The following is a 24,497-nucleotide window of genomic DNA, read 5'->3' as shown; positions in this document are numbered from 1 at the left end:
CATTAACGAGTAGTAAAGTTAGACTTTTGTCTCAGTTAAACTTAAGTTTTAGTCTTAAGTTTCTCTTAGACCAAAACTGAGACAAAAGTCTAACTTTACTACTCATAAATGCAGTTGATAAATACCAAAAGCCTCATCTTTATAATATGTAGTTCTGCTCGCACGTGTGATTGTGCAAGCCCTGAAAACTTAAGTGAACGTTACCATCCATCCAGCTTCTGCAAACAGCAGGTGATCTCTTCGTTCTTTTTTCCCTCCCCGCTCACGCAGGTGAACACCTTTCAAGTGGTTTTGATTTCCGACAACTCCCGCTCCTTTGTACTGCTGAACTATGGCAGCATCCAGTGGACTAAATCTATTTTAGAGGTAAGTCTTTGTGGTGGAGTTCACTCGGATACAAACTTATCTTTGTGCCGAATCTCACTGTTCTTGATTACTCTGATCTGTGTTGGGTAGCACACCCGTCAAGGGCTGATTGACTCCTCCCTGACACCAGGGATTCTATAACTCTTTGTCCTGCCCTGTCTATTGGAATGTTTTTTAGGTCGAGCCTAGCAGCAGAGCGCATGCGCTGCTCGCTCTGCGATACTGCTGTAGTAGAGTATGGGAGAGAAGCCGGGCCCTCGATCCTCCCATATTTTTCATTGGCTTGTGTCATTGTCTTTCATAAATTCTGCCTTTGGATTCGTTAATTGGCTTGTTAGGCCCTCCTTAGTACGAATTATCTTCCTTTGTAACCTCCCATGGCTACTGACCCCTTTACTTTGGTTGTTACACAGGACCTGTTATTTAGTTTGTAAGCACTATTTACTTTATTGAGTTTCTCTGACTACAGGCTGGACATGCACTGCTTCAGCTGAAACTGCTTGGATTGTTTTAAGCAGCATGGCTGCCCCCATAACACCGGCACCTGCTTCCAATCACTTTAACACTGTATTATCTTGTGTCTGTTTCAACACTCCCCCCTAAGTAAAATGGATTTAGAAATGATTAGCGAATTAAGTCATGTGAATTCCAGGTAGCACATAATCCTGTGCTAATGGGCAGAAGCTGACAACAGCACATCTGTGTTACGTGTGATCTGTTCTAAAGCGACCTGACAGTGTGTTTCAAAAGCCTATTTTATCAACAACAACACCACCACCAATACCACCACCACCAAGCACCTCCACCAATACTACCAACGCTGCCAATATCATTAAAACCACCAATTCCACCACTACTACCACCAATACAACCACCAAATCCACCACCAATACAACCACTAATTAGACCCTCCAGCATTTCGCGATTTCGCGATTCGCAAAATAATCGCGAAATCAGCTGAAGAGTGTGATGGCCGCGATATTGAACTCTAATACAGGTAATAATGCATATTGCATAGTAAAATACTTTGCTAAATCAGTTTGCATAGATTTAAGAGTGAAAAGGAATGATTAACAGTAAATTAAAGTGGCGCAATAATGGCGCAAAACTTTTCATTTTTGTGCAGCTAGATTTCCATTTTTGTGCCGCTAAATTTGCAAATGTATGCCACTATATTCAGGGGGGTCTGACTAATACCACAAATACCACCACCAATACCACCACCACCATCAATACCACCACCTCCACTAATACCACCACCGCAAACACAAATACCATCACCACCATTACCACCACTACCAATACCACAACCACCAATATTACAGCCAATACTACCACCAATACCACCACCACCACCAATAACACCACCGCCAATACCACCACCACTAATACCACCACCATCACCAATACCACCACCAATACCACTACCCTACCAATACCATGACCAATACCACCACCAATATCACCACCACCAATACCACTGATACGACCACTACCACCACCAATACCAGTACACCACCACCAATACCACCACCACCGCCCAGTACACCACCACCAATACCACCACCACCGCCATCAATACCACCAATACCACCACCACCACCAAGAATACCATGACCACCACCGACACTAACACCACCAATATCACCACCAATACCATCAATACTACCACCACCAATACCTCCATCACCAATACCACCAAAACCAATACCATCACCACCAATACCACCACCACCACTAATAACATCACCACCAATACCACCACCACCAATACCTCCACCAATACCACCATCACCACCAATACCACCACCAATACCACCACTAATACCACCACCAATACCACCACCACTAATACTACCACCACCAATACCACCACCTCCACCAATATCACCAACACTGCCAATATCCCCAACACCACCAATACCACCACTACCACCACCAATACAACCACCAAAACCACCACCAATACAACCACTAATAACACAAATACCCCCACCAATACCACCACCACCATCAATACCACCACCAATACCACCACTACCAATACCACCACCACCAATATTACTGCCACTGCCAATAACACCACCAATACCACCACCACCACCACCAATACCATCACTAATAACACCACCAAAGCCCCACCACCACTAATACCACCACCACCAATATCACCACCACCCACACTACTGCCACCAATATCACCACCAATACCACCACCACTAATACCATATATAGCACTTTCACCACCAATACCACCACAACCAATACCTCCGCCGCCAATACCACCACCATCACCAATGCCACCACCACCAATACCAATACCATCACCACCACCAATACCCCCACCAATACCACCATCACCAATTCCACCACCACCACCAATACCACCCACACCAATACCACCACCACTAATATCACCACCACCAATATCACCACCACCAATATCACCACCACCATCAATACCACCACCACCAATACCATAATAATAACACCACCACCAATACCAGTACACCACCACCAATACCACCACCACCGCCATCAATACAACCAATACCACCACCACCACCAGGAATACCATGACCACCACCAACACTAACACCACCAATATCTCCACCAAAACCATCAATATTACCACCACCAATACCTCCACCACCAATACCACCACCACCAATACCATCACCACCAATACCACCACCACCAATACCTCCACCAATACCACCATCACCACCAATACCCCCACCAATACCATAATAATAACACCACCACCAATACCAGTACACCACCACCAATACCACCACCACCGCCATCAATACAACCAATACCACCACCCCCACCAAGAATACCATGACCACCACCAACACTAACACCACCAATATCACCACCAAAACCATCAATATTACCACCACCAATACCTCCACCACCAATACCACCACCACCAATAACATCACCACCAATACCACCACCACCACTAATACCATCACCACCAATATGACCACCACCAATACCTCCACCAATACCACCATCACCACCAATACCACCACCAATACCACCACCACCAATACCACCACCACCAATACCACCACTAATACCACCACCAATACCACCACCACTAATACCACCACCACCAATACCGCCACCTCCACCAATAACACCAACACTGCCAATTTCACTAACACCCCCAATACCACCACTACCACCACCAATACAACCACCAAAACCACCACCAATACAACCACTAATACCACAAATACCACCACCAATGGATGTATGACGTTACAACGCATACTTTTACTCCGCATACCATTACAACGCGGTATTCACACGCATACCACTACAACGCATAGCGCTTTGGGGTGCTGGATAGTGGTAAGTATAATTTACTATTCTAACTCCAGTCCCCGTGGACCCTAGGGAAGGTGTTGGATAGTAAATTAAACTTACCTCTTATCCTAGAGCGCCCCCCAGCGCCATGCGTTGTAATGGTATGCGTTGTAATGCCTGCGTTGTAATGGTAGTGCGTTGTAAAAAATGCGTTGTAACAGGTGATTACCACCACCAATACCACCACCACCATCAATACCACCACCACCACCAATATCACCACTACCAATACCACCACCACCAATATTACCGCCAATGCCAATAATACCACCAATACCACCACCAGCACCAATACCACCAACAATACCACCACTAATACCACCACCAATACCACCACCACTAATACCACCACCACCAATATCACCACCACAATACCACCGCCACCAATATCACCACCAATACCACCTCCAATACCACCACCACCACTAATACCATCAATAGCACTTTCACCACCAATACCACCACCGCAAATACCACCACCATCACCAATGCCACCACCACCAATACCATCACCACCACCATTACCTCCACCAATACCACCATCACCAATTCCACCACCACCACCAATACCACCCACACCAATACCACCACCACCAATATCACCACCACCAATACCACCACCACCATCAATACCACCACCACCAATACCATCATGAGTAACACCACCAATACCACTACAACCAGTACCACCACCACCAATACCGACAATACCAGTACCACCCCCAATACCAGTACCACCACCACCAATACCACCACCACCATAACCAGTACCACCAATACCACTAATACCACCACCACCAATACCACCATCACCAATACTACCATGAGTACAACCACCAATACCACCACAACCAATACAACCAAAACCAATACCACCACCAATACCATTGAAGTAAGCAAGCCTCAGCAAGGCCTACCAGTGCAAGGGGTTCACCCTTCTCTGCACAAAGTCCTCAGACCATAGGAAGAAGTTGGCACAGAAACTGGAAAATACAAAAGCATAGTTTATTAAACCTTTAAAGGTGGTACTACAGTCCACACAACACCCTTCAGTATTGCATAGGGTAGCACACCGAACTAAAGCACATGGCCCTTTTTAAACACAAAAAGGGGGCTCAAAAGAAGGCAGTACAAACATGGAGCATGATTTACAACCCTATAAGGACATTTGAGAACACAATCTATACGTGGGTGGAGTTAACGGTTCTTAAGACCCCCAAAAGCACATTCCTGTCTGATACTAATCACTTACAGATGTGGACTCTACTTGGCATTCGCTAACACACAAAGGATGCTAATTATAGCTTGTTGCTGGGCAGATTCCAAGTGTAGTTGACAAGGAGGTAGGACAAAACTCATGGCGAGCACATGGCAATGTATGGCATACAAAATGGCCTCCACAAATACAAAATGGAGTCGGTTCAATTGTCACGACAATAGCTAAATACAGCATGTCTTCTGCTAATGCTTAACCTAATCGCCGTTGATTTACAACAGACGACCCTTTCAGCATTAGCGGAAGACATTCGACTTTCTACGATAAGCTAAGTACTCATCACTTATGTCAATGATCATCATATCAGCTATTTCTTTATGCAAACTATTCTGCATCTTGATTTCTGCAACATTTCCTCTAGTAGGTATGCAAGCAGTAATGCACATAGAACATATCATTGGACTACACTGGATACACACAAAACATGTACAGATTATTGCAATTATTATACATAGAACAGTCAATACTTTCCAGCCCCAAGCAGAAATTAAAGTCCAGAACCATCCTGAAAGAGTCCAAGTACCATTCTCCGTGTGGAGATCTGCAGCGATCTTATGAAGTTTATTAATCACTTTATACACTGATGGTGTGTGATCTGGGATGAACACACAGCAGCTACTACCTATAATGCGATATGCACCACCTCTATCTGGTAACATAACATCTAGAACCATTCGGTTCTACAAAGCAACAATTCTAGCAATTTGTAATTCTTCAGTGAGGTTTCCTAGGGCTGCAGCTGCTTGATCTGTAACAGCTTCCACAACTTTAGTTAATCGTTGCACTTTCCTACTGTTTAATGCAGCACCTACAAAAAAGAACAATCCTAAATTAAAGTGTACATATTGTTGTAGGCTGGTGTCTATTTGATCTACGTCATGAATATTCAAGGTCCGTTTATAACGATTTACAGTAATACTGCTGATTAGTTTAAGATCTCGATGATACAATGCAGGTGCCAAAAATACAGGAGGCAACAAAAATGACATGTAACACACTCCAGATCACCCAGCTGGTAGTCGATAATATCCACGATTTCTGCACACAAAATATGTGTTATGTGAAGCTAAAAAGGTACTATTATTTAATCCATCTATATTCAAAACAGTAATACAATCACTAATTCCGACAGGAATATGTCCAATGCTCTGTACACATAAATCTGCTTGTGCCTGAGTGACAGAGATAACGAAATGTTCACTTTCAATAGAGTCTCTTGTATTGGTGAAGATATATGGCGTTGAAATATTGTCCGGTCAATATTCCTCCCACTTCCATTTAGTTCCATTCGCTTGGGGATACCCATCTTTATCTTGATGACACTCTTTATTCAACCGGAAGAGAAGTCTGCCCACTGTAGGCTTCCTAGTCGCGAAAAGCTGGGCATACCAGGCTCGACAGGAGCCAATATGCGAAAAAGGGAGAGGTATAAACGGTGTTCCTCCCTTCTTTTGATGTGCAGGCATCATCCCACAGATCCAACAGTTTGTGGCATTTGTAGCAATGTGGGTATGTTGTAGCATCTGAATAAAAGTGTTATTTAGGTAGGATCGTCGGTGATTCAATTATTGATACGGGAGCATGAAAAAGTAATGCTCCTCAGGTGTCGGTGTAGTAACAACTCATGAGCAGGAGTTGTCTCCTCAACAGACCATTTGAATGTTGCCATAATTACCAAGACAACAATAAACCCTACAGCACAAAAAATCTTCCTCTTCTCCATTTTTGGCGAAAGCACATAACAATTCTTCCTGAAACTAAAGTAGTTGTCAGAGTCCTTACCCCAGGGCAGCTGTTGATTTCTTCACCACGGGCCAAGACGGGTGTCACTACTCTAATGCAGGGCTGATCTCCCCCCCTTGACACATCGGCTGTCCATTTCACTAACCCAGGGACCGCTCAGACAACTTTCACACTACTGCAGGCTCTTTTCTTGGCCTCAAATTATATCTCGTTGCTCCAGAAATCGTCGGGTCCGGGAAGAACTCCTCAGATTTGTCAGGTGTCACAGCACAGGCTTTCTCCGCAGTCAGAACCTCTCGATGACCAGTCAACACAGCTGGCTCCACCAAAGCAGGATGCAATCTCCGGCAGTGCACACCATGGATCCAATTCTTCCGATTGGTGCCTCGAACCGCTGTCCTCATAGCGAGCAACACGTGCTCAGGTCTGCACCACCTCGGTTCCAGACTGCTCGACCTCTCGAAGGATTTCAAAAGCACAAAATCACCAGGTCGGACATCATGGCCTTCACCTGTAGATCTGTCAGGGAGTACTTCTCGAACCTGTTGATGAATAGAAACCACATTATCAGTTAATTGTGCCAAATAGTCATTCATTAAGACACAAGGTACATCATAAACAGAACTTGGTTTAGGAACTCCCCAGATATTCATGGGCCTGCCAAACAGAATCTCATAAGGAGTGAGACCTGTTCGAGAATGAGGCACTGATCTAATAGATAACAATGCCAGTGGCAACGCATCTGGCCAAGTCAGAGAAGTAAAAGCCTGTATCTTGGCTAATTTCAGCTTCAGAGTAGCATTGTATCTCTCCACCAATCCTGCGATTGTGGGTGGAACACTGCATGGAACTTTTGTTTGATCCCTAATCCTTTCAGGACATACTTGATAACGTTCCCTATAAAATGAGGTCCGTTATCACTCCACAAAAGTCTGCAAACACCATAGCGAGGAAAGAATTCCTTCAAAAGCACCTTTGCCGTAGTAATTGCAGTATTGTCCTTCTTAGGGTAAGCCTCAATCCATTTACTGAAGGCACATACCACCACCAAAACATACTTCAGAATATTGCAGCGTTCAAGCTGAATATAATCCAACTGCAAAACTTCAAAAGGTGCAGTTGGTGTAGCAAACCCTCCTGCTGAAGTTCGTGTCCCTTTTCCAGGATTGAAATGCAGGCAAATCATACAAGACTGTACTACTCTCTTAGCTATGATAGCAATTTCTGGATGCTCCCAAACTTGCGTAAGCAATTTCACTATTGCTGAAGCTCCAACATGTGCTAGCCCATGTACCATCTGAACCATAGGTTGTACAAAAGCTTCAGGCGACTTCCATTTATCCATCTGTTTGTTTCGCCAACAATACTTCATCATCCTATTCTCCATCCTTGGACCATTGCTCCCGTTCTTTATCAGAAGCGGTCCTCTGTATCTCTAAGACTTCTTTCCTAGCATCATGCCACTGTTCAGCTTGTGACTTCACTACAAACATAGAAATAGTGTCCGGCTGCATCGCAGTCTCACGTGCCACTCGATCTACAAAAGCATTTCCTTTGCCCACCTTATCAGTCACTTTCTTGTGCGCACTACATTTCACTATAGCTATTTTCTTTGGATATGTTAATGCAATCAAAAGATGATGCACTAGTTCTCCGTGCATTATCTGCATCCCATGTGATGTCAGAAAAACTCTTTCCTTCCAGAGCAGGCCAAAATCATGCGCCACTCCAAAAGCATAGCAGCTATCTGTATAAATGTTCACACGCAAACCTGTACTAAGCTCACATGCTCATGTCAAAGCTATTAGTTCTGCTGCTTGAGCTGCCTTCTGTGGTATGCGAGCTGTCTCCACTATCTTGTGAAGCGTATTAATTGCATATGCGACTGAAGTTGTACCATCCTGTAACTTCAGACAAGACACATCAACCCACAGTTCTAAACCTACATCTGGATGGGGCGTATCTTGCAAATCAATACGACCCTTTGTCTGTTCATCAGTCAGGAAAATACAATCATGTGTTTCTTGCGCCTCAGGCTGAGTCGCCGGAAATGGCAACAACGTGGCTGGATTTAGTGTTGCACATCTCTTCAATGTAATGTGAGGAGCTAACAGCGTCAGCTCATATCCTGTTAGACGAGCACTAGTTAAATGCTGCGTCTTTGTTTGATTCAAAAGGGCATCAACAGCATGGGGTACCAGCACCAACAGCTTATGTGATAAGACTATTCCTTCACTCTGGCGTATTGACACAGCTGTTGCTGCAACGGAGCGAAAAAATCCAGGCAACACTCGAGCAACAGGATCAAGTACTGCTGAAAAAAATTTGAACAAGAGCGTTGCTTATCGCCATGTGTCTGCACTAAAACTGACAATGCACATCCATCTCTCTCGTGTACATACAATGTAAAGGGCTTTGTGTAATCTGGAGTACCTAACACTGGTGCTGAACAAAGGGCTTGTCGTAACTGTCGAAAAGCATTCTCACATTCATCTGTCCATGGAAGGGGAATTGGAGTGTCTTTTGTCAAAAGTGCTAACAAAGGTTTAAAAATGTATGAAAATCCTAATAGATAAAACAAGAGAGATTCCCTTGAGCAGAACTGAATTAATTAAGCTAGAAGGTCAAAAACAATAACAAGATTCACATATGTAAAAAGAATTCTTACAATTTATTGGTAATAGAAACATTGAAAGAGTGGACAATTAAGGAACCACTCAACACAAATTAAAACAAAGGAGGGACAGTAAAAAATGATCGACATTCAATATTGGCCAGCAAGATTGAAACACAGAGACAGAAAACAGTAAGACATTGAAATCGTACAATACTGGGTGTATATTCGGACTCTATTTCTGACACCTAAGTTATGCACACCACAATACAGTAAATCGACTGAGATGTCTGAGTCGTGAATTATACTAAGTAGTGCGTCGACACGTTTCAGTGGTTTTCCACAATTTTATCCACCTTTATCAAGACTAAATTTAAAATCTGTCGTAGTACAGAAGTCAATATAATCACCCTTAAAATCCGTTTTTAGAGGTAGTTAGGTTTCAATTGTTTTCCATATCAGAGTGCGATGTAAGAGAAGATGCTGACTTTATATGTCCATTTTAAAATTGCATGTCTAAGTCGAGCTACAGGTAAAATACTCCTGATGCTAAAACTTGTAAGCGTTTCGGTGTGGGCAATCCAAAATAGTTTAACCCCATAAAGCGTTTTTTTCTTTTCTTTGTTTTGTTAAAAACCAGAGGCGCCTATGTCTTGTCCTTGCGGTGTGAACTCGTGTTTCACTATTCAAGCGCAGAAGACTGCTTGCTTCTCTGGTTATGTGAAGGCCTTTAATTAAAAAACCAGGGGCGCTTGCGTCATATCCTTGCGATATGGAGGGGTGTTTCCCTGGTATAACGCGAAGGACTGCCTGCTTCTCTGGTTACATGGAGATGTAACCAGAGAAGCAGATATATCCATTGCCTACAAAACGAAGTACGACCTAAAAATGCTCAAACTTCTTTCTGTGTATAAGGTACTGGTGTTTCTAAAATTGCCTGAATGCGATCTGATGTCAGTGCACGTCCCTCCTTAGACAAAAGGTGACCTAAGTAGGTTACCTTTGGTCTACAATATTGCAATTTATTTTTCGATACTTTATGATTATGTGAAGCAAGGTAAGAAAGCAGGGACATAGTGCATTTTTCACATTGTTCAGGGGTATCGGCTGCCAACAAGATACCATCAACATATTGTATGAGCGCCACACCTTCGGACAAAACAAAAGAATCTAGTTGCCTCTTCAATGCTTGGCTGTAAATACTAGGACTCTCAGTATAGCCTTGAGGAACTCTACAAAATCTATACGATCGATTATTCAAAGTGAAACCAAACAGATATCGGCTATCAGGATGAATAGGGATTGAAAAGAATGTGTTCTTCAAGTCTATAACAGAGAACCTGGTTGCAGTAGGTGGAACTAAAGTAAGAAGTGTTGTGATGTCAGAAACCACTGGGTATTGTGGCACCACTATCTTATTCACTTCTCGTAAGTCAATTATGAATCGATAGATCCTAGTGTTAGTGTCTTTCTTCAAAATTGCGAGAATCGGACTGTTACAGACATTAAAAGGAACTTCTTCAACAACCTCGACTTCAATGAGATCTTGTACAATTCGTGTAAGTGCTTCCTTACCCTCCTGTGAAATTCTATACTGGGGCAAATGTGGCAATACAGCTCCCTCCGTTACACTAATATGCACCGGTGGGATAACCATCTGTCCCATTTCAGTATCTGAAGTAGCCCACAAAGTTTCAGGTAGATAAGCTAATGCAGTATCCTCTTTAACAAGGCAAGCTCTTTCCATTACAGAGTAATTATCATTCAAGATCACACATACTCCTTCAGGGGAACATCTTATTGTGGCTCTGAAATACTTGAGCATATCAAGACCCACAATATTATCTGGTGTATTTGGAGAGAGCAAAAACGGGCATGGAGCAGCAAATTTATCAACATGAAATGTAAGTGGTTGTGACAATGGGCTAAGGGAAGGTGTTCCATCGAACCCTATCGATGTGATCGTTAAGCCAGACAGGGGAGCCCTCGGAACCAATTGTTTAAACAGAGCGCTATGAGTAGCTCCTGTATCAACCAGAAACTGATCACTAGAACCCAAAACATGTGCTGTAACATAAGGACCCCTCTGATCTACTGGAACTTCAACTGATTCCTTACCCCATCCTACGCAAGTCTATGCATAAGCAGAATCATGTAAATCAGGCTGCGCATAATCAGACATCTGGTATTGGTTACGCCTGTCGAAAGTATTGAACCCATTTTGTGGTCGCGCATTAAAGTCAAACCTAGAGCGATCGTTCGTATTGCCCCTGAGACCTGAATATCCAGCGCGATTTCTCATTGGTCCCTGGCTATGGGCATAGCGTTGTGAGCGCAACAATGGACACTCATCTGCCCAATGGCCAAATTTCCTACAATATGCGCATTGATCAACAGCCAGATTTGAACGAGTGTAGGAAGAAGCATAAAATCCTAGTCCGCCCCTATCATTACCTCTAGGGGGTGGACCATAAACCTGAGATAACATAACCTTCGTTTTTAATTCCTTAGACTTTTTATTCTCACTACCCTTCGCCTCTAATTCCTGACGCTCGTAATATTGAGCCATTAATAGGAGAGATGCCGGAGACGAGGTAGTCCAAGAGCTTTCACTAGCTTTTAAACGGCTAGCCACTCCTGGTAATAGATTCGTAACATATTTATCTACAAACAAATGTCGGCCCATATCGTCCGTTAGCGACTGGCCACTAAAATGATGAAATGCTTCCTCAGAACGCGTAAAGAAATCTGAAACCGATTCATTTTTCTTTTTTGACCCTTGACCCTGCTTCAGGGCCGGTCGCTCCACGCAATGCGCGACTTCCCGTGAGTGTGCCCAGGCTTCTCCGCTACTGCAGCGAATTCGCCGCTGCCCTGAAGCTGAGTTTTCTGGGCCTCTGTTTTTTGGTTTTCTGTGCCTGTTTTTGCCGTAGCATTGTACTGTAATTTGTGACTTGCCCCTTCGCCTACGTTTCCCACTCTTTCTCTCTCCGCTCCCTGCCGCTGCTCCTCTGTTGCCCGCCCCTATTTCTTCTGTACCCCCTTCCCATTCGTCGCCCTGCTCCCACCTCCCAGCTGCTCCTCCCTCCCACTTCGCCATTTATGGCGGAGTCCACGCGTCCGCGCAGCGGGCGCGCTGAGTGTGTGCCGAAGGCGCGCCAAAGGCAAGTCCGTCTGCGCCCGTCCGCACCTGGACCGCGCCCAGTGATAGGACCCCTGGCCCTCGACGATGCCATCCCACCAGACAAACTTACAACGCCGCCACCCTCCACGCTCTCAACGCCTGCTACTGAGCCACCCCTTAACGCACCCATGGACCCTTCACCTGCCAAGCCTGCAAATTCACCTGCCTCCGAACCTGCACCGCACCCGCCAAGCCAAGCACCAGCAACAACCACCTCTAGTGCATCCTGCTCAACACCCGCTCCGTCCACAGGCACGCTGTCGAACTCTGGAACCTCCTCGACACACCATCACCAGACGTCGCCTTCCTCACAGAAACCTGGATGAACGCCTCCTCAGCCCCCGATCGCCATCTCGGATGGCTACAAGATCACCCGGAGGGACCGCGTCAACCAAACCGGAGAAGGAATCGCCATCGTCCACAGAAACACCATCCGCATCACGACCAACTCCGACGGCACCCTCATTGCCGCCGAGCACCTTCACTTCCAGATACACACCGACCCCAAGACCACCCTCAGAGGCACTCTCATCTACAGACCCCCGGGACCACGCACACAATTCAGCGAAGCCATCGCAGACTTCGTCAGTCCACACACCCTCACCTCCTCAGACTACATCCTCCTAGGGGACCTCAACTTCCACCTGGAGAACAACAAGGACTGCAAAACCGCCACCCTGCTGGACAACCTTGCCAACCTCAGACTCAAGCAACTGGTGAACACCCCCCACCGTCTACGCCGGCCACACGCTTGACCCCATCTTCTCCTCCAGCAAGCACAACTCCTTCAGCCACTCCACCGGACTACACTGGACAGATCACAGCTGCGTCCACCTCAACTTCAGGAGGACCACGACCCACCACCACCCGCAACAGGTTCCCCGCAGAAGCCGGAGCAAGATCACCGCAGACCAGCTCACCACCGCCCTCAGCTAGAACCCACCCACCTACACGATGGACCCCAACGAAGCAGCCCGCAACCTCACACGGTGGCTCACCAACTGCACCGATGACCTTGCGCCACTGAAGAACCCTCCCAGCAAACCCGGCGGCAGGAAAGCCTCGTGGTTCACCAACGACCTCAAAATCTCCAAGAAAACCTGCCGCACCCTCGAGAAAGCCTGGCACCCAACCAGACAACAAAAAACATGACAGCCCTCAAGAACGCCACCCGCAAACACCACCAGCTGATCCGCACCACCAAAAGGACAACATTCAAAGAAAGACTGGACAACAACACCCACAACCGAAAGGAACTCTTCAGCATCGTTAAAGAGCTCTCCAACGCCAGCGCCTGCAACAACGACATCACACCCTTGCAAGACCTCTGCGACTCACTCGCCTTGTTCTTCCACCGCAAGATCGCCGACATACACAACAGCTTCGGTGCACAGACCACGCACCCAATCACCGAACCAATGCCCCCCACCACCACCCTCTGCCCCTGGACCCCTGTCAGCACCGAAGACACCACCCGCCTGATGAACACCATCCACTCCGGCTCCCCAACCGACTCCTGCCCACACCACATCTTCAACAAAGCCGACTCAATCATCGCACCCCAACTCCGGAACATCATCAACAGCTCCTTCGCATCCGCCACCTTACCAGAGAGTTGGAAACATGCCGAGCTGAGCGCCCTCCTGAAGAAACCCACCGCGGACTCCACGGACCTCAAGAACTTCCGCCCCATCTCGCTCCTCCCTTTTCCGGCCAAAGTCATCGAGAAGACCGTCAACAAACAACTCTCCGCCTTCCTCAAGACAAACGGATCCCTCAACCCTTCACAGTCCGGCTTCCGAGCGAACCACAGCACCGAGACCGCTCTCATCGCAGCTACCGACGACATCAGGTCCCTGCTTGACAACGGGGAAACTGCTGCCCTCATCCTCCTAGACCTCTTAGCATCCTTCGACACCGTATGCCACCGCACCCTGACACATTGCCTCAGCAACACCGGAATCCAAGGAGCGGCCCTGGAGTGGATCATCTCGTTCCTCGCCGGAAGAACCCGGAGAGTCCGTCTCCCCTAATCCGGTCCGCGCCCACCAAAGTCATCAGCGGCGTTCCGCAAGGATCCTCACTCAGCCCCACCCTCTTCAACGTCTACATGAGCCCTCTCGCAACCATGGCATGCCAACACAACCTTAACATCATCTCCTACGCAAACGACACCCAGCTGACCCTCTCCCTAACCAACAACCCCGCCACCGCCAGAGCCAGCCTCCAGGAAGGAATGAAAGACGTCGCGGATTGGATGAAGCTCAGCCGTCTGAAACTGAACTCAGACAAGATGGAAGTCCTCATCCTAGGACCATCCCCTTCTGCCTGGGACGACTCCTGGTGGCCCCCTGCCCTAGGCACCGCACCCAAGCCAACGGACCAGGCACGCAACCTGGACTCCTCCCTCACGATGACCAAGCAAGTCAGCTCCGTCTTGTCATCCTGCTTCAACACCCTGTGCATGCTCTGAAAGATCTTCTGGTGGATCCCCACCGAAACCAGGAAGACGGTCACCCAGGCCCTCGTCACCAGCCGTCTGGACTACGGGAACACCCTATACGCTGGAACCACAGCCAAACTCCAGAAAAGACTCCAGAGCATACAGAACGCTTCTGCACGACTCATCCTGGACATCCCTCGTCACAGCCACATCTCTGCCCATCTGAAAGACCTGCACTCGCTCCACGTCAGCAAGAGGATCACGTTCAGTCTCCTCACCCATGCACACAAAGCTCTCCACGACATGGGCCCGAAATACCTCAACAGCCGCCTCAAATTCTACATACCCACCCGCCAGCTCCGATCCGCCAGCCTCGCCCTCGCCTCCGTCCCACAAATTCGCAAATCCACCGCCAGAGGAAGATCCTTCTCCTACCTGGTGGCCAAGACATGGAACTCCCTCCCCACCCACCTACGGCTGACCCAGGACCATCTTTCCTTCAGGAAACAACTAAAGACCTGGCTGTTCAAGAAGTAGCAACCCCCCCCTCCCAGCGCCTTGAGACCCTAGCGGGTGAGTAGCGCGCTTTACAAATTTGTTTGATTGATTGATTGATTGTTTACACGATGCTAAAATAGTCCAGTCAATCTTTTTAGGGGGAATAATCGTTTTTAACTTAGTTCATATTGCAACAGGGAGATCTAGAATCAATTTACATGGCTTTTGCGCTGGTTCCCTATCTTCGTCTTCCGCCTCTATCTCCTTCCATAATGCCCCATACGCTGCATGATCATCAACTTTACGCACGGATCTCCACATATCAGGCGGTAATATTAGCCTGAAAAATAAATCATTATCAGCTAACGTCATGGTACAAGAATTTATGGCTCCCTCAACTTCCTCATAGAAAGCGGCTGGATTTTTCCGCGGGTCAGGCAATGCAGCTTTAAGCGCCATTACATCTGCTCTATTCTAGGGAGTATACACCCAATTATAAATAAAATAGCCTTTAGCATCAACAGAACACTTCTCATCACTTGTACCCGCTCCTTTAGGAGGAACATATAAATGCGCAGCCTCTCGCATAGGCTTTGCATGCACTATTGCGGTCTTATCTGTTCCAGAGATAGATGATTGTTTCCCGCCGAGCGAACCCGTCCATGCACCTTCATCCGTTTTCCGTTTCTCCTCTCACATACGAAGCGCCTCAGTTCGTAGTTTGAACAGCCGCCTGATCGTATCAGTCACCTGGGGGAGAGTAAAAAGCCCTTTACGCAGTTGCTTAAAATCGGCTGCTACATCATCAGGTTCTAAAACATCAGAGACTTTCCGAAAATTATCAACAACTTCTTCAGCAAAATGCTCAGTAAAATATAATTGCTCTCCGTCCTGACACCCCTGTAAACTATCTAAGATGTTAGAAACAGTAACAGAATCCTTCTCCTGTCTCTTTTCCAATTCTTTCACTTCTTTCTTTCTCAATTCTTGCGCTTTTTCATACACACACTTCCGTTGCTCTTTCTCAATCAGCGCTTGCTCACGTTTCTCACACTCGCGTACTTCTTTCACCCACATTCGCACACACTCAAACATATCTTGTCTGGATTTCCGCTCGAACATACACTGTTCTGCATACTCAATCTTTCGCATATCAAATGACCCATACATTGGCCAGCGTAACTCAGGATCCTTGCGCGTATATTTCCTCCATAATGTGCTGTACATTATGGAAGAAAGACCATTTTTAACATACATATCCCTATTAGGTGTCCCTTCTGAGGGAGCCGGTTGCGATTCCTCAAGTCTTAACTGGTTATTTCCACAAAAGCAGCACAACCTACGGAGTGCGCTGAGAGCAGGCATGCCAAAAACAGTGCAAAATATGCAGTATTATAATCAAAGTAGCACTTAAGGTATCTTTAATACAATGTGCCGTTCAAATCAAAATCGCAATTTAGAGAAAAATCTCCTCATTACCTGCCTATATGTGTTGCAACGCATATATTTCACTTACACATAAACATTATGACTAGTCATATCAAACCAAAATTGCCACAGCAAGCGTATCCTAAAACTGCCTTGCCAATCCCAGGCTTCCAAAACCCACAGCAAGTACCGTACAACGGTTATTACTAATCACAGGCCTCCAGATTCCAACTGCCAAGTTCTAAATTCGACCAAACGGCCACTGCATGGCAAGCCAACAGAAGAGATCTCAGTCGAGGACCGGCACCACCTGGATGGTCAGATCGGAAAGAAAGGAAAAAACGCCTTGGATGCCAAGACTCTGGTCTCTTCTGGCATGCGATCGCGCCTGCAGCGAGATTCCAATCCTTCGTCACGACAACTCCTTCGGGCATCCAAGTTGCCGATGAGCCCCACTAGGGGCGCCAATTGAAGTAAGCAAGCCTCAGCAAGGCCTACCAGTGCAAGGGGTTCGCCCTTCTCTGCACAAAGGTCTCGGACCATAGGAAGAAGTTGGCACAGAAATTGGAAAATACAAAAGCATAGTTTATTAAACCTTTAAAGGTGGTTCTACAGTCCACACAACACCCTTCAGTATTGCATAGGGTGGCACACCGAACTAAAGCACATGGCCCCTTTTATACACAAAAAGGGGGCTCAAAAGAAGGCGGTACAAACATGGAGCTTGATTTATAACCATATAAGGACATTTCAGAACACAATCGATACATGGGTGGAGTTAACGGTTGTTAAGACCCCCAAAAGCACATTCCTATCTGATACTAATCAAATGTGGACTCTACTGGGCATGCGCTAACACACAAAGGATGCTAATTATAGCTTGTTGCTGGGCAGATTCCAAGTGTAGTTTACAAGGAGGTAGGACAAAACTCGTGGCGAGCACATGGCAATGTATGGCATACAAAATGGCCTCCACAGATACAAAATGGAGTTGGTTCAATTGTCACGACAATAGCTAAATATAGCATGTATTCTGCTAATGCTTAACCTAATCGCCGTTGCTTTACAACACCATAACCACCAATACAAATACCACCACCTTTCTGCTCATTTCTAACCTGGCTCTTTGGCGGGGGCGTCGCATCCACAGCACCCAGATACTCCTAGGGGCGACAGTGCTGCGCTATACAAATGCTTCATTGATTGATTGACCCAGTGGACTCCATGGATTCCATGCCATCTCTAGGTCCTCCTAGTTGTTTTTGTTTTTTGTTTCCCTGGGGGCTATAATTAAAACTAGTTTCCACGCACAAAGACAACTTATCATTCGCTACCAAGAAGACCTACTCTGACACATGTGCGAGGGCTTATTGACGGTGAATGAAACACAACTGATTATTTCATTGTAGCAACACACACCTGGCTTCATCTCCAGCGCAGAAGACAGCCTGCTTGCCATTCAGCAATGGAGGAACTGTGATTCACCCTCAAGGACACCATTCCAAGGTCTCATGGAGAACACTCTTTTGCCTTGACTTCTGCATTGGTCTCCCTTAGCCTCCTGTAGAATCCCTCTCTCACCTGCAACAGGGTCAACCTCCTTGCATCCAGACAGTTTCATGACTGCAGACGTTTGAGAACCTTTGGGGGATCTGCCGAGCCTTTTACTAGAGATGATCAACAAAGTGTCCACTTTGAGAGCTTTTCCCTGACCCTCAAATTATTTCAGGACAGTGAGCCCTCGGTTCCTCATGAGCGCTTCTCTAGATCTCTTCAATTTGAGGGGCTCCTTCTCTTACGTGGTAGGCTTATTCTTTATTTTCTTGGGCTTAGCTCTGAGACGACGGCCCTGAATCCGCTGCTTTTGTCCCAGAGTCTCTAATGTGATGGGTCTGAAGACCTGCACATTGGTAGCTTTCCATTTCCACCTCCTGTTCTGGTGGACATGCTTCTAGCACCAACACACCCATCATGGTGCTCTGTACAAATTCTAAGATCAAGTCAAACTGAGTAAGGTCCTCACAACTTCAAGCATAAGGTAGAAACCTGGCTGCAGAGTTCTGGAGAAGCTGACGTTTGAATATAAGGAAAGCTGGACCCCAAAGTGTTGGCAAACTCTTGGCGGAACTTGAACCCCTTGGGTGAACTCCATGTAGGGGTGCACCTTGGTGCCCGTAGTTTGTTGTAGGAAGAGCTGATACATGTACTTAAACACTGAAACCTGAAGAAGGCAGCTCCAGCTAGTGGAGGGTTTTTTGACTGAAATGTACTTACAATGCCTGTACTGTGAACACATACGCTAGATTAGAAGGGTGCGTCATGTGTTCTTACAGGGACGGTCCAAGGAGTACTGTTGAAATAACTCTACAGACGCGACGAGGGGGCAACGATGGCAGGGAGAGCAGAGTTTTGCATTAAGTGCAACCTTGGCGTAACCCTCCAAGGTTTCCTTTCCAAGCCACGTGTGACACGGATGAACTTGGTTCAAGGCACCAACGATGAATGTGAAAGAAAACTTATTAAAGCCCTGCAAGACACAATTCAGTGTGTAATTGGAATAGAAGTATTGCATTTTGGTTACTAACAATCACATGAAGGGATTAGGGGCACAGTGGAAACATCGACAAACCTTATTTCTCTTCACAGTGTCACACACAGTGTACCAACAAGAATGAATAATTTTACAGAAAATCTGGAATGCCAGTTGCTCTGCCTTAGATGGTCTCATAGTATAGTGCCCAGAAGAAGATGTTAGGGTGTTAGGTTCTAGATGACATTTTAAATTACGTTTTGAACAATGCTGGAAATGTTCCTTTTATTCTCGTTATTTGTAACGTGCCTTGTTGCAGTTTTTATAATGTTCTGCAAATGTATTTTAGTGAGAAACAGATTGTTCCTGAAGTAATAAATAGTTTTAACTTACCCGAACTTTCACACCACATATTGACCTTTCACAACAGCCCATTGGGCGCTGCTTGTTTGCCCTGTAGGCTGGCACGATCCTCTCGATAGTGAGACTCAGACACACAGACAGGGCGAAGCAGTCACATGGACAGGGAGGAACAGATCATTAGGCAGGAAAGACCACACATGGGCAACAAGATGCATCCAGTGGGCCCAGGAGACCTGTTCTCCAGGGCAGGGAGAAGTAGTCTCAAGGACAGAGAGATAGAGGGATTGGGACAGGAAACAGACTCTAAGTTATGGAAATAAATGAACACATTTATCAAGACCTTGCTTGGCCACAAAGCCTTGAAAGTGGCTATGGTCTTGGTAGGGTATTTACTTTCCAACACAAAGGCCTGTGGGCCTGTTGTATAGTCTGGTGAGATGGATTTTACTGTTGATTTCCCTGATTTTAAAACAAACATTGTCTGCTGCAAGCTCACATCCCTGCTGTCTTAAATACTGTGCAAAACACGTATTCAGCATTCCTTACGAGTTCAAACCTTCCTCAAATGCAAACATGTATCACTTTATTAACTTTCTAATTCATTTAATGGAGGCCAATTCTATTTGGTGCCGGGGTATCTTTCCTGTGCAAGTCCGGCCCTGCCTGTCCCGATGACTGATTCTCCCTGTCCCAATGGCTGAGTCTCCGTGCCCAATGTATGAGTCTGTCCCTGTCACTCCTCCCTGTCCCAGTGATTGGTTCTCCCTGTCCCAATGGCTGGGCCTCCTTCCTTAAGTATCTGAGCCTTCCTGTCCTATGTTCTGTGCATCTCTGTCCCCTTGACTGCTTCTCCCTGTCCATGTGTTTGAGTTGAGTGGTCCTGTCCCAATGACTGTCTGTCCTTGCAGAAGTGTCAGTCAAGATGCCTTTGATTTGTTTCCTGAGGGAGGCCCTTCCGCTGTGATAGTACCTTCTCAAGGGTGGCTCTAGGCTGCTTCCTCTAGAATGAGTCCCTGTGTTTACATTTCTGCTGGGAAGCAATCAGATGGAAATAGAATTCAGATAAGAATGTGAGCAATGTCCCCTGCTGCTGCAGCTCACAGCCAGGGCAGGCACTTGGTGGTCAAGTATGTGTGTCTATAGTAATTCGCACTTTGCTTCCCTCCCATAGGCTGGATTGCAGAATGAAGCCGCCAATCAGTACTATTCCCTCAGAGAACGTGCAGGTATGGCTTTTCCTAACCAGACCAATGCCAACGTGACTGGCCGCTACGCCTTCAGAGTGGACACGTTTCGCCTGCCACTAGACGCGTGCCTTTTCCAAGGTAAGTCTGAGGTCAACACACTTATAAACTATTCCAGTTCACAGGGCTATGGGATGCAGATTAATGCTCAGATACCCCTCATTGAGAGGTATCATCGTAGTGTGGTAGGAGACTTATATATCACTAGCACAGTGCCCACACCAGTTGTACAACATGATTGGCAAAGCCAAAAGGTTTAACTGATAATAACCATAAAGTGTGTTGCCAATGTTTGTGTTGGACTTGGCCCTTCTGGCAGGTTCACCCCTAAACTTTTTGCTTTGATATGTGACCTAGTGCTGGTTATTTTTGACTTCTGCACACTTTACCACTGTGTACCAGTGTAAAGTGCGTGCGTGCATGTGGTGAGGTTGGCCTGCTCTCCCATAGGAATGCATGGGGAATGTATGTGTCCATGGTAGTTCCTGATGCGTGGGGAGTGCAGGCTCGAGTTTGGTATGTGCGGACTTGTGAGATTGAATTCTGCGCGATGATGTGTGCAGCGTGAATGTACCTAGTGTGGAAGTGCCACTTCTAGAAGTTGGCATGTCTGTGTAATAAAGGTGCAGTGACTGTCTGGCTTGTGATTGGCTGGAACTGGCTGGTGAGCCTGGCTCCAGGAGGCAGATGGGTCTGCCCCAGTGGTGAATACGGAGATTGACAGCCAGATGGGTGGGAGGAGTGCACCTGGGACCTGAATAGGGCTGGGTTTTCCCCACACAATGCTGGCTCCGCCCCCTGTGGTATGACTGATGTCCCTAGCCTGGCCAGTGAATGGTGAGAGGGGATGAGCACAACAGAGTGCTCCAAAACCAGCTGCGTCTGGTTTTCCCCCCCACCCTGCAGACAAAGACAAAGGAGTTCTGTGGATAAAAAGGGGCTGTGTCCCCATGCAAGTTGTTCTCTTCCTGATCCTATCTCGAGGGGGTCTGCTGCTGCTGGCGCCAGGAGGACCGCCACTGGGACTGCCTCCCTGCCTGGAGGGCCCTGTGAACTGGCCCCTGGGCCCAGCCTTTGCCCCCCCCGCCTGCCTTACTTCTTGGATCTTGTCCCTGCACCTTTGGGGCTTTTGTAGCCTGCCAGCGCCTAGGGAGTGCAGGCCTCCCCCCCTAATATAGTACGTGGCGCTGCTAGTGTGGCGATCCATACCCTGAGGGATTACCCGGCGTGGGGATCCCTCTTTTTTGCTGATTTGCGGCATGGGTGCCCACCCCGCACTGCCTGCTTAAGTGTCTGTTGTTTGTTATATCGCCCCGCGGGTGCCACCCTGCTTATTCTGTACCATTGAGGGTGCCTACCCCTTGTTTGCGCCAAGAAGGAGAAGAAAATCACTGCGTGGACCCGGGAATTTCCTGCCCAGTTGCCTCTGACGTAGCGAGCCTGCTGCGCTGGGAATAGTCCCAGCCGCGGGTGTCGCCTAGCAACCCAGAGGCTCGCCAGACAGAAGTGTGCGAGAGCAGGGAAGGCGCTGGGCGTCTCGGCCTCAGCGCTCTTCGCGGATGCCGCCGAACCTGCCCCGGGGGTCCTAGCAGCATGGAGAAGGAGCTGCTGGACCCGGGAGACCGAAGAGACAGCCCGCGTCCCCTGCCGCCTCCCGAGAGCAGTCCGGTGAGTGGAGCTACCAGGGACTCCTATGCTGTGCCTCTCTCTCGTGCCCCCCACATTAGAGCGAGGCACAGCTTAGGAGTCCCTTTCCGGAGCATGCCGTCCGCTGCAGGCCACTCCCAGGTAGGGGTGAAAAGCGGAGTGCCATTCCCACCCCAACGCGAGAGCTTACATTATTTTGGCGCCCCGAGGCTCCCGGGGGCATTCCTTGGTGACAGAGCGTGCCCGAGAGGCAGCGGGCCGCTCCATCGGTGATCTCCAACCTGAGGGCATTTGTTTAGTTAGAGCCCCGTGGCTCCAGCATCTTTGGGGGCATTTCGGTGGGTAGAACGGCCCCGGTTGGTAGCGGGCTGCTCCCCCCAGTGTGCAGCATTGTGCATTTGTTCATTAGAGCCTGCGAGGCTCCCACGTGTTTGGGCATTATTTATTATTTAGAACCCCCCAGAGGAGAACCAGGAGGCACGTTGGTGCCAGGTTCAGTTCCCCCAACTGCCCAGCACTTAGTGGGCAGCTGCTACGTTCAGGCCCCTTGCGCATCTTCTTTGGCTGCCTGCGCAGCCAGCCCAGACATTATGGACATTGGCCTGTAAGCCCCTGAGAGGCCAGGTTGGCCTGGGGTCAGTTCTGTGATACTTTAGCTCAAATGTGTTTTCTGCATTTATGCAATGCTTTTTTGCCTATCCCTCTACATGTATGTTTATGCTTAGGAGGTTGTTTTTCCTAATATAGGTTCTACTAGTGAGCTCATGGTTCCCTGTGTGATATATGCCTAAGGTGGTTAGGGTTGCGTAGTGTGTACTTACATTTTACCAGTGATTACTGGTTGTGTGCTACATTTGCTATTTGGTGCTACAGTTATGATATGTTCCATGTGCTAAGCATTATTCCTACAAAGTGCTATTTCTACCAAGTGCTAGTTCTAAAAGTGCTTATTCCTGACAGTGGTCCATGTGGCCCTGTCCCATGTATATAATCCCATGTAAATTCTGCCTGTGCCAGTGGCACATTGTAAAGTTTGTGTTTATTATCTAATGTGTTTGGTATAATACAAAGGCTATTTTTATATATAACCTTGTGAGGAGTTTCCTTTGTGGGGGGTCTTGGGTGTTGTTGCTGGGTGCGCTCGCAAATGCATAACTTACAAAGCCTCCGGGATTAGCCTTACAGCTCATGCCAAGCTACCAAGGGGGTGAGCAGGGGTTATCTTGGTGTGTAACTCCCTTGCCCTGACCTAGAGTGATGGTCTTTGCCTGGTTTTGGCGCAAGCCTTAGCCAACCAGAAATCCCATTTCTAACAGTTTGTTTGTGTTGGCATTCATTGCAAAAATCATTCCAAGATCACTGTTTGTGACTTCGCACGTACAACAACTTTTAATATTTTTGTCATTTTTCATGTGCATAACCTGAAGACGAAGTCTCAGCTACTTCTCGCCTTTAGAAAATACGGCCCTACCTCTCATCCTCCAATGGCTTCCTATAAAATCCTACTGCCAATCATTAGTGCATGCATCAGGAGCTCTAAAACAGTGTGTGAGGAATATTGTGCAGTTCAGTTCCCTACCAACTTTATTTGATTTTTTTAAATCCTAAAAATTACTTACAGTACATGTTCAGCTAAACATAAACATTGAGCAGATAAAACAGTCAATAAATACAGACATGACCAAAGGCCGAAATATTGTGGGAATTCATCAAGATAAAACCACATATCAAACCAACATGATAGCAAACAGCGACCCTCGCTTACCTTGTAGGAGTAAGC

At 47.1% G+C, this 24,497-nt stretch overlaps 1 protein-coding gene across 1 annotated transcript in view; it reads left to right on the top strand.

Moving 5' to 3' along the window:
* The window catches only part of LOC147736736 (alpha-tectorin-like), a 233,513-nt gene that overhangs the window by 23,963 nt on the left and 185,053 nt on the right, over positions 1–24,497 (top strand). The window contains exons 4-5 of the mRNA XM_086952686.1: positions 271–366; positions 20,998–21,151. Of these exons, the coding sequence (XP_086808812.1) occupies positions 271–366; positions 20,998–21,151 (250 nt within the window). The remainder of the gene's footprint in view (positions 1–270; positions 367–20,997; positions 21,152–24,497) is intronic.

This window comes from Lissotriton vulgaris, chromosome 1_2, assembly GCF_964263255.1.
Source record: "Lissotriton vulgaris chromosome 1_2, aLisVul1.2, whole genome shotgun sequence".
Taxonomy (NCBI): Eukaryota; Metazoa; Chordata; class Amphibia; order Caudata; family Salamandridae; genus Lissotriton; species Lissotriton vulgaris.
The sequence above is the reverse complement of the archived record's forward strand: the minus strand, read 5'-3'. Positions and strand labels throughout refer to the sequence as shown.